Genomic DNA, 16,002 nt, shown 5'->3' on the forward strand with positions numbered 1-16,002 from the left:
TTTTCGGCAAAAAAATATGCCCGGTGCCAGCAGAATCTCACGGGACCTGGCGCGCCTGTGCCGAGAGGAGCTAGCTGGCGTGACTGCAGCAATGATGTATGAGGACACATCTGTATATTATATGATTTTGTTGGGTCATTTTTTTTTTTGTAAAGTCCGATTTTTGCTGCTACTTTAATAAATGAGAAGGAAAACTACATCTGCAGCATTATAGAGGATTATTTAATAAAAGCAAACTGATTAGTGAATGCATTTCTCGCTATTGCAGCAAATATGGTAACAAACTATTCCTGGATTTCTGACCTTGTTGTGTACAGTAAGTGCACGTGGGTGTAATTCTGCCTAATGTACACCTGGCGTATATACTAATGATGCAAAGCTGGGTGAGTCTTGACTTGTTAATGCTTCGCCGTTAGGCCATAAATAAGATATTTCTACGTGCGGCTTTTAGGAGTGTAAGTTATACCCAGCATGTGTCCATCAGGGATACCGGGTGGAGGGGTGGCACAGTTGTGTGAGGTGAACCAGTTTCTCTCTGTAAATATATGTGGCCCCTTGCATGGACCATGGGCCACTAACAAGGGCCCTCATTCCGAGTTGTTCGCTCGCAAGCGGATTTTAGCAGATTTGCTCATGCTAAGCCGCCGCCTACTGGGAGTGAATCTTAGCATCTTAAAATTGCGAACGATGTATTCGCAATATTGCGATTACACACCTCGTAGCAGTTTCTGAGTAGCTCCAGACTTACTCGGCATCTGCGATCAGTTCAGTGCTTGGCGTTCCTGGTTTGACGTCACAAACACACCCAGCGTTCGCCCAGACACTCCTTTGTTTCTCCGGCCACTCCTGCGTTTTTTCCGGAAACGGTAGCGTTTTTTCCCACACGCCCATAAAACGGCCTGTTTCCGCCCAGTAACACCCATTTCCTGTCAATCACATTACGATCGCCAGAACGATGAAAAAGCCGTGAGTAAAATTCCTAACTACTTAGCAAATTTACTTGACGCAGTCGCAGTGCGGACATTGCGCATGCGCATTAAGCGGAAATTCGCTGAGATGCGAAGATTTTTACCGAGCGAACAACTCGGAATGAGGGCCTAGGTTCTTAAAAACCATCATGGTGCCAATCGCTGTATTACAAAACACTATGGGCCAAATGTAGTAGCTTGCGAGACGGTCGGAGCTCCGCTTCGAGTCTTCGGCCCAACTCATACGTTTTTTTTAAAAGCGGCAAACGTTTACCAGGCAAAACCAACTAGGTGTTGCCTTGTAAACGTCTGCGGCTTAAAAAAAAAAAAGAGTTTGGCCAAAGTCTTAGAGCTCCGGCCGCCTCGCAAGAAACTACATCCGGACCAATATTTTTACAAAACTGAAACTTTGGACGCAGCAGCTAATATTGTAGAAGGGGATCTAATGTTAGTCGCTGCATCCTGCACGCTTGTGTGATCCGCTGCTGCATACGAAGACGTAACTTGCGTGACCATCGGCCATCAGAGTAACCTTGCGGTTTCTCCGTGTGGCAGTGTAGTCCAGTCTTGCGGAACCCGGGATGTCTGTGACGGAAAACACAGATCCTGACCTCGGCACGCCTACAAAACGGGGGTGACGTGGTCCTCGTCGACACTCCCCAAACGGCCGCCGCATGTCAATCTTGCTATGGCTTTAGAGCACTGCAAGCGGGATCGCAGACAGGGGCCTCGGAGTTGTGTATAAAACAATTAGGTTAACAAACAGCTATGAATCAGGCCCTCTATTGCTTCTGATATACAGGTATTTCCTTATTTAACTGTATAAAGTCCTGTATTTAATTATAACTTCCTACTCGTATTAATAAACATAATGCGATCCACATTTCCGGACACTTACCATGGCGAAACGGCTCAATGAGGACATCCGACTGCTTACACAACTTCTTCAGCACGCCAACCCCTGCCGAGCTTTTCAGGTTCAGAGCTATAGATCTTTTACCCCGGGCCATGGAGTCCGTTGTGTAAGAACTTTTTGCATTGTCCACGCGGATCACTTTGGCCCCGAAGTCTGCGAGCATCATACCACAGAAGGGGGCAGGGGCCAACCCCGCCAACTCCAGCACTCGTACTCCAGCCAGCGCCATCCCCTGAGAACCAACAAAAAGAAAACTGTTAGCGAATATAAAATACTTTTTATAAGACCAATAGCAAAATAAAAAGAACACATTTCCCGCTATAATATAAATTGCAATTCAGTACACAGCAAGACGTGTTATAATTAAAATTATCATTCAACGTTAGCATGAAATTACCATGCACAACATCCGCTCCGTGTTAATTAAAGTTGCAGCAATTTTATTACAGGACAGGAATGAAATATTAAACTCGTCTTCCAGATCAGTGAATTCATCCAGTTCTACATAACACAATGTGAATCATAATGTGCAAAGAAAACTAAAAAGTACATTTAATATTCTTTTTTTTTAAATGTATTTATTTTTTAAATCCTTCCTTTGGACAAATTCTTTACCCTCTCGTGACATTTGTACATCAGTGGAAGTATCCTGTGGGGCCCTCCTGATTTAGCAATTTTGACAACACCTGTACTGGGGGCCCGTCCTTTGGGCACAACCGAACAAAAGAACCAGGATTGACTCACTAGCGGCACAAATAACACCTAAAGGTTACATTTACTCAGAGGTGGGTTCTAAACCCCAGTGGATTGGTGGCGGTTTTGCTAACTGCCGATTTACTAATGGCAAGGCCACCGTCAAACCAGAATTGAGAATAGAATATCAAAGCACCATTGATGTTTTAGACTATAGAAAGAACAGAATAGAATCCCCGGATTTATCGAGCAGGAGTTTTGAAGACATCCATAAAACTACCGACCAACAATACCAAAAGTTTCCACCAGGTCACACGAAAAACATGACAACTACAAGGAAAAGAGAGAAGATCAAGTTCAGAACCACAGTGAAGATCAGTGCAGGACACTTTAGGTCACCACAGAAGACAGGCCACCAGTGAAAGTTCTCCGCAAGCAGCAAATCCGGTATTTCACCCTGATCATCAAAAGACTGCACCTGTGACTAGTTTGGCAGCACATGGAACAGATTATACAGTTCCTGTAGAATGATGCGCACTCATACATGTAAGGTCATATGTAGAGTGGCCAGCAAATGTCATATGGAGACTGCGTTCACCAGCCAGACACGGGCACAGCGTTAGGCTATGTCGCCCATACTGTGGTACTTAATTCTCCAGAAGTGTATCTCAACAAGGAACTGGGACCCCATTTAAATGATTTTAAGTTAACCTAGTCACCAGAGATATGTATTATCATATTTCCGAACTTGCATTTTTTTATTTTATTCCGAGGATATTAAGAAACTGCTGAAACAATCTGGTGCTCCAGACATTTCATGTGAGAGACATTTCCTGTCCTTATGTGAGAGAGACCTCCTGTCCTGTCCTTATATGAGAGAGACCTTCTGTCCTTATGTGAGAGAGACCTCCTGTTCTGTCTCTATGTGAGAGAGACCTCCTGTCCTGTCCTTATGTGAGAGACCTCCTGTCCTGTCCTTATGTGAGAGACCTCCTGTCCTGTCCTTATGTGAGAGACCTCCTGTCCTGTCCTTATGTGAGAGACCTCCTGTCCTGTCCTTATGTGAGAGACCTTCTGTCCTGTCCTTATGTGAGAGAGACCTCCTGTCCTGTCCTTATGTGAGAGAGACCTCCTGTCCTTATGCGAGAGACCTCCTGTGCTGTCCTTATGTGAGAGAGACCTTCTGTCCTGTCCTTATGTGAGAGACACCTCCTGTCCTTATGTGAGAGACACCTCCTGTCCTGTCTGTATGTGAGAGACCTCCTGTCCTGTCCTTATGCGAGAGAGACCTTCTGTCCTGTCCTTATGCGAGAGAGACCTCCTGTCCTTATGTGAGAGAGACCTTCTGTCCTGTCCTTATGTGAGAGAGACCTTCTGTCCTGTCCTTATGTGAGAGAGACCTCCTGTCCTGTCCTTATGTGAGAGAGACCTCCTGTCCTTATGTGAGAGACCTCCTGTGCTGTCCTTATGTGAGAAAGACCTCCTGTACCGTCCTTATGTGAGAAAGACCTTCTGTCCCGTCCTTATGTGAGAGACCTCCTGTCCTGTCCTTATGTGAGAGACCTTCTGTCCTGTCCTTATGTGAGAGACCTCCTGTCCTTATGCGAGAGACACCTCCTTTCCTTATGCGAGAGACACCTCCTGTCCTTATGCGAGAGACACCTCCTGTCCTGTCCGTATGTGAGAGACCTCCTGTCCTTATGCGAGAGACCTTCTGTCCTGTCCTTATGTGAGAGAGACCTTCTGTCCTGTCCTTATGTGAGAGAGACCTCCTGTCCTTATGTGAGAGAGACCTCCTGTCCTTATGTGAGAGAGACCTCCTGTCCTTATGTGAGAGAGACCTTCTGTCCTGTCCTTATGTGAGAGGGACCTTCTGTCCTGTCCTTATGTGAGAGACCTCCTGTACCGTCCTTATGTGAGAAAGACCTTCTGTCCCGTCCTTGGGGGTCATTCTGAGTTGACCGCTCGCTAGCTATTTTTTGCAGCGCCGCGATCAGATAGTCGCCGCCTATGGGGGAGTGTATTTTTCCTTTGCTAGTGTGCGAATGTGTGTGCAGCCAAGCGGTACAAAAACAGTTTGTGCAGTTTCTGAGTAGCTCTGAACTTACTCAGCCGCTGCGATCACTTCAGTCTGTCCGGTCTCGGATTTGACATCAGACACCCGCCCTGCAAACGCTTGGACACGCCTGCGTTTTTCCAATCACTCCCTGAAAACGGTCAGTTGACACCCATAAACGCCCTCTTCCTGTCAATCTTCTTGCGATCGGCTGTGCGAATAGATTCTTCGTTAAATCCATCGCCCAGCACCGATCCGCTTTGTACCCGTACGATGCACATGCGCATTGCGGTGCATACGCATTAGCAGTTTTGCCGAGTTTTGACCTGATCGCAGCGCTGCCAAAAATAGCTAGTGTGCGATCAGGTCGGAATGACCCCCCCTTATGCGAGAGACCTCCTGTTCTCTTCATGTATGCGAGACCTTCTGTCCTTATGTGAGAGACCTCTTGTCCCGTTCTTATGTGCGAGACCTCCTGTTCTGTTCTTATGTGAGAAATACGTGGACATTGCACTGATTTCTAAACATTCTTTCTGCCAGACGGATCTAATTCTACTGAAGTATCTATAGGACTTTGAACATAACTTGAAGGTTTTCTAAGGGGTTCTATCAATGATTAATATATTTTACACAGCTCTGGCATTCTGCAGGCCTAGAAGAATAGACTCTAAAAGACGTATTAAAATTGTGCAAAATATTAATTAAAATGTTTTAATGGTCTCTAATAATGTTTAAAAGCTTTTGAATTGTGTACTTTTAAAGGACCACAAAACCCTAACATTACATAGGACGGGATGACTGGATATATTCTAGTCTGCAATGTAACTGCTATGGAAAGGTTTATTTAGCAATCGGCAGGATTTTGTCAGTTTTGATGCTGGATTCAAAGCAGCGTTACAAATGTTGTGGCAAAACGGCCCATTGGTAAAACAGCCAATTGGTAAGAAAACCCCCTAAGGGTTTGACCAGAAACATATACAAGCACAACGCAAATAGTTGGGTTTCCAATCCAAACTGACATCTGCTAGGCTGCAAAGTCTTGCACTGACCACATGGAGAACTTTAGGGGGGTACTCACGGAGCGATATTCTAAGCAATCTGACTAGATTGCTTAGAATTTGAGCATTATCGCTCCGTGTGTAACCCCTACAGCGATAGCGATGTGCAGCCCCGCGCATTGCTATCGCTGCTGCTAGATTGGCCAATCTAGCGGGTCGCTCACTTCACACGCTAGGTGAAATGAGCGCCCCCCGTCTCCCCCAGCACGCTCAGCACACATCTCTCCCGCATCGGCCCGTCTATATGGGCCCTTAGATGTTTTGACAGTGCTCCTTGCTCCATATGGATTTGTGGAATGAGTGCACCAATGTTTGCACCCACATGTACCACCAATATTTGGGTTGAGATCATTTAAATGTGATAAAGGGGTATAGCGAACACCTTAACGGAGATGTTCCATGTTTTTTGGGGGAGGCTGCAGGTCCGACTGGAAACGTGCAGGCTGGACAAAGTCCATCATTTTAGTAACATGGTTTTCATCAGTTCCATTTTATTGAGTGCTAATAAACTGCTTTGAATGATATGTGCACAGACACTGGCGCCAATTGCAGTGAGGGCATAGGACTCTGGTTATGCTAAGGCTGCGCTTACGGTTATACATTTTCTATCGCACCATGTAAAGTGCTCTATTCCCTCACTACAGTTGGCTTCAGTCATTCCTCTCATATCTACTGTACTTATCTTTCTGGGTTTAAGGTTACCCTTGCTGTTGAGCCACAGGCTGCCTTTAGGTTGCGCTATGGTTGTGCTTACGTTTATAAATAATATGCTGCTAGGTCCTCTTTTATGTCTCAGATTAATGATGCGACTGAGGGGACATAAGGAATGGCGTTATTGTGTCTTGTGTGTGTAGCGTTGTGGATACTTATGCACACAGATGCTGACACGCACCAATAGCAACTGCCAATTCTTGCAACCCTTCAGACCGACACATTTTCAGGCTGTAATAAACTTTTTTTTTTTTTAACTGAAAATAGCATACCGGCGCCGGGAGGCCGACCGCCGGCTTACCGACAGTGTGGCGAGCGCAAATGAGCCCCTTGCGGGCTCGCTGCGCTCGCCACGCTACGGGCACGGTGGCGCGCTACGAGCGCCACACTATTTTATTCTCCCTCTATGGGGGTCGTGGACCCCCACGAGGGAAAATAAGTGTCGGTATGCCGGCTGTCGGGCTCCCGGCGCCGGTATACTGAGCGCCGGGAGCCCGACCGCCGGCATACAGAAGACCACCCTCTACAATAACTGAGGGCTCGGGGACAACAAGTAAAGGGCTCACAACGTCTACAATAACTGAGGGCTCGGGGACTGCGAGTAAAGGGCCCACAATATCTACAATAACTGAGGGCTCAGGGACTGTGAGTAAAGAGCCAAAAACGTCTACAATAACTGAGGGGTCTAATATCAGTGGCCGGCGGCCGTGATCCCAGGGGCCAGCATACCAGCGCTAGGATCCCGACCGCTGGCATACCGACAGCTGGGCGAGCGCTAATGAGCCCCTTGCGGGCTCACTGCGCACGCCACGCTGCGGGCACGGAGGCGCGCTATGCTATTTATTCTCCCTCCAGGGGGGTTGTGGACCCCCAAGAGGGAGAATATGTGTCGGCATGCCGGCGCCGGTATGCTGGTCGCTGGGATCCCGGCCGGCGGCATTCTGAAGAACACCCTGAGGGCTCGGGGACTGCGAGTATAGAGCTCACAACGTCTACAATAACTGAGAGCTCGGGGACTGTGAGTAAAGGGCCCACAACGTCTACAATAACTGAGGGCTCGGGGACTGCGAGTAAAGGGCCCACAACGTCTACAATAACTGAGCACTTGGGTACTGCGAGTAAAGGGCCCACAACGTCTACAATAACTGAGGGCTCGGGGACTACGAGTAAAGGGCCCACAACGTCTACAATAACTGAGGGCTCGGAGACTGTGAGTAAAGGGCTCACAACGTCTACAATAACTGAGGGCTCGGGGACTGTGCGTAAAGGGCTCACAACGTCTACAATAACTGAGGGCTCGGGGACTGTGAGTAAAGGGGCCACAACGTCTACAATAACTGAGGGCTCGGGGACTGCGAGTAAAGGGCCCACAACGTCTACAATAACTGAGAGCTCGGGGACTGTGAGTAAAGGGCCCACAATGTCTACAATAACTGAGGGCTCGTGGGACTGTGAGTAAAGGGCTCACAACGTCTACAATAACTGAGTGCTCGGGGACTGTGAGTACAGGGCTCACAACCTCTACAATAACTGAGGGCTCGGGGACTGTGAGTAAAGGGGCCACAACGTCTACAATAACTGAGGGCTCGGGGACTGCGAGTATAGAGCTCACAACGTCTACAATAACTGAGAGCTCGGGGACTGTGAGTAAAGGGCCCACAACGTCTACAATAACTGAGAGCTCGGGGACTGTGAGTAAAGGGCTCACAACGTCTACAATAACTGAGGGCTCGGGGACTACAAGTAAAGGGCTCACGACGACTACAATAACTGAGGGCTCTGGGATTGCGAGTAAAGGGCCCACAAAATCTACAATAACGGAGGGCTCAGGGACTGTGAGTAAAGAGCCAACAACGTCTACAATAACTGAGGGGTCTAATATCAGTGGCCGGCGGCCGTGATCCCAGGGGCCAGCATACCAGCGCTAGGATCCCGACCGCTGGCATACCGACAGCTGGGCGAGCGCTAATGAGCCCCTTGCGGGCTCACTGCGCTCGCCACGCTGCGAGCACGGTGGCGCGCTATGCTTTTTATTCTCCCTACAGGGGGGTTGTGGACCCCCAAGAGGGAGAATATGTGTCGGCATGCCGGCGGTCGGGATCCCGGTGCCGGTATGCTGGTCGCTGGGATTCCGGCCGGCGGCATTCTGAAGAGCACCCTGAGGGCTCGGGGATTGCGAGTAAAGGGCCCACAACGTCTACAATAACTGAGGGCTCGGGAACTGCGAGTAAAGGGTCCACAACGTCTACAATAACTGAGGGCTCGGGGACTGCGAGTAAAGGGCTCACAACGTCTACAATAACTGAGGACTCGGGGACTGCGAGTAAAGGGCCCACAACGTCTACAATAACTGAGACCTCGGGGACTGTGAGTAAAGGGCCCATAATGTCTACAATAACTGAGAGCTCGGGGACTGTGAGTAAAGGGCTCACAACGTCTACAATGGGTTCACTATGGCTGGCCGGCGGTCGGGCTCCCGGCGACCAGCATACCGGCGCCGGGAGGCCGACCGCCGGCTTACCGACAGTGTGGCGAGCGCAAATGAGCCCCTTGCGGGCTCGCTGCGCTCGCCACGCTACGGGCACGGTGGCGCGCTACGAGCGCCACACTATTTTATTCTCCCTCTATGGGGGTCGTGGACCCCCACGAGGGAAAATAAGTGTCGGTATGCCGGCTGTCGGGCTCCCGGCGCCGGTATACTGAGCGCCGGGAGCCCGACCGCCGGCATACAGAAGACCACCCTCTACAATAACTGAGGGCTCGGGGACAACAAGTAAAGGGCTCACAACGTCTACAATAACTGAGGGCTCGGGGACTGCGAGTAAAGGGCCCACAATATCTACAATAACTGAGGGCTCAGGGACTGTGAGTAAAGAGCCAAAAACGTCTACAATAACTGAGGGGTCTAATATCAGTGGCCGGCGGCCGTGATCCCAGGGGCCAGCATACCAGCGCTAGGATCCCGACCGCTGGCATACCGACAGCTGGGCGAGCGCTAATGAGCCCCTTGCGGGCTCACTGCGCACGCCACGCTGCGGGCACGGAGGCGCGCTATGCTATTTATTCTCCCTCCAGGGGGGTTGTGGACCCCCAAGAGGGAGAATATGTGTCGGCATGCCGGCGCCGGTATGCTGGTCGCTGGGATCCCGGCCGGCGGCATTCTGAAGAACACCCTGAGGGCTCGGGGACTGCGAGTATAGAGCTCACAACGTCTACAATAACTGAGGGCTCGGGGACTGGGAGTAAAGGACCAACAACGTCTACAATAACTGAGGGCTCGGGGACTGTGAGTAAAGGGCCCACAGCGTCTACAATAACTGAGGGCTCGGGGACTGCGAGTAAAGGGCCCACAACGTCTACAATAACTGAGGGCTCGGGAACTGCGTGTAAAGGGCCCACAACGTCTACAATAACTGAGGGATCAGGGACTGCGAGTATAGAGCTCACAACGTCTACAATAACTGAGGGCTCGGGGACTGTGAGTAAAGGGCTCACAACGTCTACAATAACTGAGGGCTCGGGGACTGCGAGTATAGAGCTCACAACGTCTACAATAACTGAGGGTTCGGGGACTGGGGGGTAAAGGACCCACAACGTCTACAATAACTGAGGGCTCGGGGACTGCGAGTAAAGGGCCCACAGCGTCTACAATAACTGAGGGCTCGGGGACTGCGAGTAAAGTGCCCACAACGTCTACAATAACTGAGGGCTCGGGGACTGTGAGTAAAGGGGCCACAACGTCTACAATAACTGAGGGCTCGGGGACTGGGAGTAAAGGGCCCACAACGTCTACAATAACTGAGGGCTCGGGGACTGTGAGTAAAGGGCTCACAACGTCTACAATAACTGAGGGCTCGGGGACTGCGAGTAAAGAGCCAACAACGTCCACAATAACTGAGGGGTCTAGTATGAGTGGCCGGCGGCCGTGATCCCGGGGGCCAGCATACCAGCGCTAGGATCCCGACCGCTGGCATACCGACAGCTGGGCGAGCGCTAATGAGCCGATTGCGGGCTCACTGTGCTCGCCATGCTGTGGGCACGGTGGCGCGCTATGCTATTTATTCTCCCTCCAGGGGGGTTGTGGACCCCCAAGAGGGAGAATATGTGTCGGCATGCCGGCGCCGGTATGCTGGTCGCTGGGATCCCGGGCGGCGGCATTCTGAAGACCACCATGAGGGCTCGGGGACTGCGAGTAAACGGCCCACAATGTCTACAATACCTGAGGGCTCGGGGATTGCGAGTAAAGGGCCCACAACGTCTACAATAACTGAGGGCTCGGGAACTGCGAGTAAAGGGCCCACAACGTCTACAATAACTGAGGGCTCGGGGACTGCGAGTAAAGGGCTCACAACGTCTACAATAACTGAGGACTCGGGGACTGCGAGTAAAGGGCCCACAACGTCTACAATAACTGAGAGCTCGGGGACTGTGAGTAAAGGGCCCATAATGTCTACAATAACTGAGAGCTCGGGGACTGTGAGTAAAGGGCCCACAATGGGGTATATTTACTAAGGTCCCGATTTTGACCGAGATGATGTTTTTTCTTCAAAGTGTCATCTCGGGAATTTACTAAACTCAAATCACGGCAGTGATGAGGGCATTCGTAATATTTTGGAAGTCCTAGGAAAAAATTACGAATCAATACACCATCGGTCAAATACGCCAGGAATTTGGTAGAAATCGGTAATTTACTAAAAAGTGCATATTACAAACACTGCCGACAATAGCCAAACACTGAAATACAATTTGTGAAAAAGTGCTAAAAAAAAACCAGACCTGCTTTTTTTCCCCGTGTTTGGATAGGCATGCACGGATCCATGAGATCCGTGCGTGTTTATCAGTGGGAAGGGGATGGGAAAGTGTTTTTTTTTTTTTTTTTTTAATGCGTGGGGTCCCCCCTCCTAAGCAAAACCAGCCTCGGGCTCTTTGAGCCGGCCCTGGTTGAAAAAATATGGGGGAAAAAATGATAGGGGTTCCCCCATATTTAAACAACCAGCACCGGGCTCTGCGCCTGGTCCTGGTTCCAAAAATATGGGGGACAAAAAGCGTAGGGGTCCCCCGTATTTCTGAAACCAGCACCGGGCTCCACTAGCCAGATACATAATGCCACAGCCGGGGGACACTTTTATCTAGGCCCCTGCGGCCCTGGCATTACATAACCAACTAGTCACCCCTGGCCGGGGTACCCTGGAGGAGTGGGGACCCCTTCAATCAAGGGGTCCCCCCCCTCCAGCCACCCAAGGACCAGGGGTGAAGCCCGAGGCTGTCCCCCCCATCCAAGGGCTGCGGATGGGAGGCTGATAGCCTTTTTGTCAAAAAATGAATATTGTTTTTAGTAGCAGTACTACAAGTCCCAGCAAGCCTCCCCCCCCAAGCTGGTACTTGGAGAACCACGCCTATGCGCTCCATTGTGACCAATGGTGGGAACTTTGTGGTCAGCGGTGAGGTTACTTTCGGTCAACCGCTGACCACAAAGTTCCCACCATTGGTTATAATGGAGCGCATAGGCGCTACATTGTAACATTGCCGTGTGCTGCCTGTCATACAGTACAGGAGCACACAGCCAATCAGGAGGGTGCCACAACGTGGCATTCCCTGATTGGCTGATGGAACCGTCTTAGACATCAGTCAGAGTGGGTTACTGGCATTCGGGGAAAGGGGTCCCATGTGAAAACATGGGGCCCCTTTCAGTGCGAGGTCGGGTGTCCGTTTTGTTTTTTTGCAAAGTACCTGGATTACAAATGGATTAAAAGAGGAGCCATCTACACTGGATTTTGTGAGTATAATTTTTTCAACAGGTACCCCATGGATTCTACATGGAGAAGAGGACCGACCCTCGTGTGAACATAGGTAAGTATGTGTATATGGAGGTGTGGATGTATGTATTAAAGTTTTACTTTCAAGGTGTGTGTCTTATGTTTTTATTGGGGTATTTTTTTAGTAGTAGTACTACAGGTACCAGCGGGCCCGGTTTTCCTCCGCATGCTGGTACTTGTGGTTCTCCAAGTACCAGCTTGCGGGGGAGGCTTGCTGGGACTTGTAGTACTGCTACTAAAAACAATATTCATTTTTTGACAAAAAGGCTATCAGCCTCCCATCCGCAGCCCTTGCCCTGTCGTGAGAGTGTGGTGTATGTGGCTACTAACGGTTGTCGTCTCTTTTGCCTGCTACTGCATTGGACTGGTTAACGAAACTGAGCTCTTGTGCACGGAGGCAGGGTTATAGAGGTTATATAGGGTTATAACATGTGCAGAGAGAGTTAGATTTGGGTGGGGTGTGTTCAAACTGAAATCTAAATTGCAGTGTAAAAATAAAGCAGCCAGTATTTACCCTGCACAGAAACAAAATAACCCACCCAAATCTAACTCTCTCTGCACATGTTATATCTGCCCCCCCTGCAGTGCACATGGTTTTGCCCAACTGCTAACAAAGTTCCTGCTGCGATCAACACAGAATTACCCCCATATCCTATGGAGGGGTCAGCTGTCAGTACACACATATCTAGGGAATAGTACCCCAGAGTGAAAAGTGAGAAAGTGGAGAACCAATCAGCATTGAAGTAACATTTATAATTTGCATACTATACAATTGTATGGAGCAGGTGATGGGCAATCAGCCATGGGTAACTTCGCCGAGATCCAAAGGACGCCACAATCCCAGCGTCTAGATACCGATGCTGCACAGGATACCGGCATCACAATACCGTCAGCCGGTATCCGATCGACCTTACAGCTGGACGCCACGCGTGCGTAGGGGGGGTGGGTATTAGGTTTAGGCAGGAGTAGGAAGATAGGGTGCGGGGCCGGGAAGGTTAGGGTTAGACATAGAAGGAGAGGTTACAGTTAAGGGCCCCATACACTACAACGATAATGTCCGATTTCAACCTTTCGGGCCGATAAATCATATGAATAGTTGCAAGTCGGATGTGTTTTACATCCGATCCGATGCGCGGTCCCGTGAGCATGGGATCGAAGCCCCTAGGTCGTTAGTGCTGCACTCGTGATATGTCGGATCCCGCAGGCATGGCTGGGATCGTATAAGATACATCATACGCAAAAGGGCCACATACGATTTATCCTATGCGATCCTGCCACCCGGGAAGCTGCTGGGCGGTTCAAGGGAAATCGTATGCGACATGAGGGTCCGACATGTCGCTGTAGTGTATGGGGCCCTTTAGGCACCAAGCAGTCACGTCGCTCAAATCTTGAGTCTCATGATATTGTGCTGCACTTAATATTTATCGCATCGCAGTGCGATCGCATATGGTTTTTAAACACATGCAATATATCACACTGCGATGTGCGATGGGCACCCGCCGGGAGCGGCCAGAGGCCATTCCCACTCAGCGGTGACGTGCCCATCACGTGATTACCATGCGAACCATCGCATGGTAATCACTTTGGCAGTTCAGGTGCGATTTCATAGCATCTATACTGCCGCTGCGATGCCCTGCGATGTCGCGTTGGCACCATTGGGTTTAGGCAGCGGGCAAGGGAGGGTTAGGTTTAGGCACCCACAAGGGATGGTTAGGGTAGGGGGCAGGGGTGGGTTAGGGTACTTTAGAGCGGGCTGTCGGGATGCTGACTGCCGGCATTCCGTACATCGGTATATCATACTGATCCCTGTGAGGCACATAACGGGGTACGAGGGGGATCTGGACAGATACATAAAGAGGCAGCAGGTGCTCTGGGCTCCCATATAAAGAAAGTGAGAGTGCCCCCCCTCCCCTCTCCTGACTGGGGGTTCAGAGAAAAAGAGTTTGAGAAAAATATAATAAAAATTTGTATATATTATACTATAGTAATATAGTGTAATATAGTGTCCGACTCCTGTAGAGCAGCAGCTGCTGCCAGTGCACTCTGCAGGATACTGTTCCCTATGTGTACTGACAGCAGACCCCTCCATTAGACACGGCCCCCTATACATGTGTACCCCTCCATAGGACGCTGCTGGAGCTATATACTAAGGAGCCGTGAACCAACCCGCCGTCAGGTAGCGGAAACAGAGACAGAGGTACCTGCACTGTCACCGGCGCCGCACAGCTCCGTCCGCTGCCCTGGAGACCTCCTCTCCGTGCGGGAAACACTTCCTGCGTACACCGCTGTCCACTCCCCGCCCACCGACACCCGCAGGAAGCTGCTGTCACAGACAGACAACCGGGCGGACTCTGCACCACTGCCTCCTCACACTGTTAACTACAATGCCGGCACGGGAAAAAGCCGTCCGGCTTTTTCCCGGCCGGCAAAAGCCGGGTAGTGTGTTTCAGCACTTACCCTGCACTGTACCGCCCTGCCCTGCACTGTACTTACTGCCCTCCTTACCCTGCACTCTACCGCCGTGCCCTGCACTGTACTTACTGCCCTCCTTACCCTGCACTGTACTTACTGCCCTCCTTACCCTGCACTGTACCGCCCTGCCCTGCACTGTACTTACTGCCCTCCTTACCCTGCACTGTACCGCCCTGCCCTGTACTTATTGCCCTCCTTACCCTGCACTGTACTGCCCTGTACTTACTGCCCTCCTTACCCTGCACCCTGTCACTGCCCTGTACTTGCTGCCCTCCTTACCCTGCACCCTGTCACTGCCCTGTACTTACTGCCCTCCTTACCCTGCACCGTCACTGCCCTGTACTTACTGCCCTCCTTACCCTGCACCCTGTATGTCACTGCCCTGTACTTACTGCCCTCCTTACCCTGCACCCTGTATGTCACTGCCCTGTACTTACTGCCCTCCTTACCCTGCACCCTGTATGTCACTGCCCTGTACTTACTGCCCTCCTTACCCTGCACACTGTATGTCACTGCCCTGTACTTAATGCCCTCATTATACTGCACCCTGTATGTCACTGCCCTGTACTTACTGCCCTCCTTACCCTGCACCCTGTCTGTCACTGCCCTGTACTTACTGCCCTCCTTACCCTGCACCCTGTATGTCACTGACCTGTACTTACTGCCCTCCTTACCCTGCACCCTGTCTGTCACTGCCCTGTACTTACTACCCTGTCTGTCACTGCCCTGTACTTACTGCCCTCCTTACCCTGCACCCTGTCTGTCACTGCCCTGTACTTACTGCCCTCCTTACCCTGCACCCTGTATGTCACTGCCCTGTACTTACTGCCCTCCTTACCCTGCACCCTGTATGTTACTGCCCTGTACTTACTGCCCTCATTATACTGCACCCTGTATGTTACTGCCCTGTACTTATTGCCCTCCTTACCCTGCACCCTGTATGTTACTGCCCTGTTCTTACTGCCCTCCTTACCCTGCACCCTGTATGTCACTGCCCTGTACTTACTGCCCTCATTATACTGCACCCTGTATGTCACTGCCCTCCTTACCCTGCACCCTGTATGTCACTGCCCTGTACTTACTGCCCTCCTTACCCTGCACCTTGTATGTCACTGCCCTGTACTTACTGCTCTCCTTACCCTGCACCCTGTATGTCACTGCCCTGTACTTACTGCCCTCCTTACCCTGCACCCTGTATGTCACTGCCCTGTACTTACTGCCCTCCTTACCCTGCACCCTGTCACTGCCCTGTACTTACTGCCCTCCTTACCCTGCACCCTGTATGTCACTGCCCTGTACTTACTGCCCTCCT

General features: G+C 50.7%; 1 protein-coding gene across 1 annotated transcript in view; it reads right to left on the minus strand.

Moving 5' to 3' along the window:
* AMACR (alpha-methylacyl-CoA racemase) overlaps positions 1-14,580 on the minus strand; it is a 79,929-nt gene extending 65,349 nt beyond the window's left edge. The window contains exons 1-2 of the mRNA XM_063925108.1: positions 14,420-14,580; positions 1,867-2,116 (exon numbers count right to left, since the gene is read on the minus strand). Of these exons, the coding sequence (XP_063781178.1) occupies positions 1,867-2,113 (247 nt within the window). The 5' untranslated portion in view covers positions 2,114-2,116; positions 14,420-14,580. The remainder of the gene's footprint in view (positions 1-1,866; positions 2,117-14,419) is intronic.
* Between the last annotated feature and the right edge of the window lie 1,422 nt (positions 14,581-16,002).

The sequence above is a fragment of the Pseudophryne corroboree genome, chromosome 1 (assembly GCF_028390025.1).
Source record: "Pseudophryne corroboree isolate aPseCor3 chromosome 1, aPseCor3.hap2, whole genome shotgun sequence".
Classification (NCBI taxonomy): Eukaryota; Metazoa; Chordata; class Amphibia; order Anura; family Myobatrachidae; genus Pseudophryne; species Pseudophryne corroboree.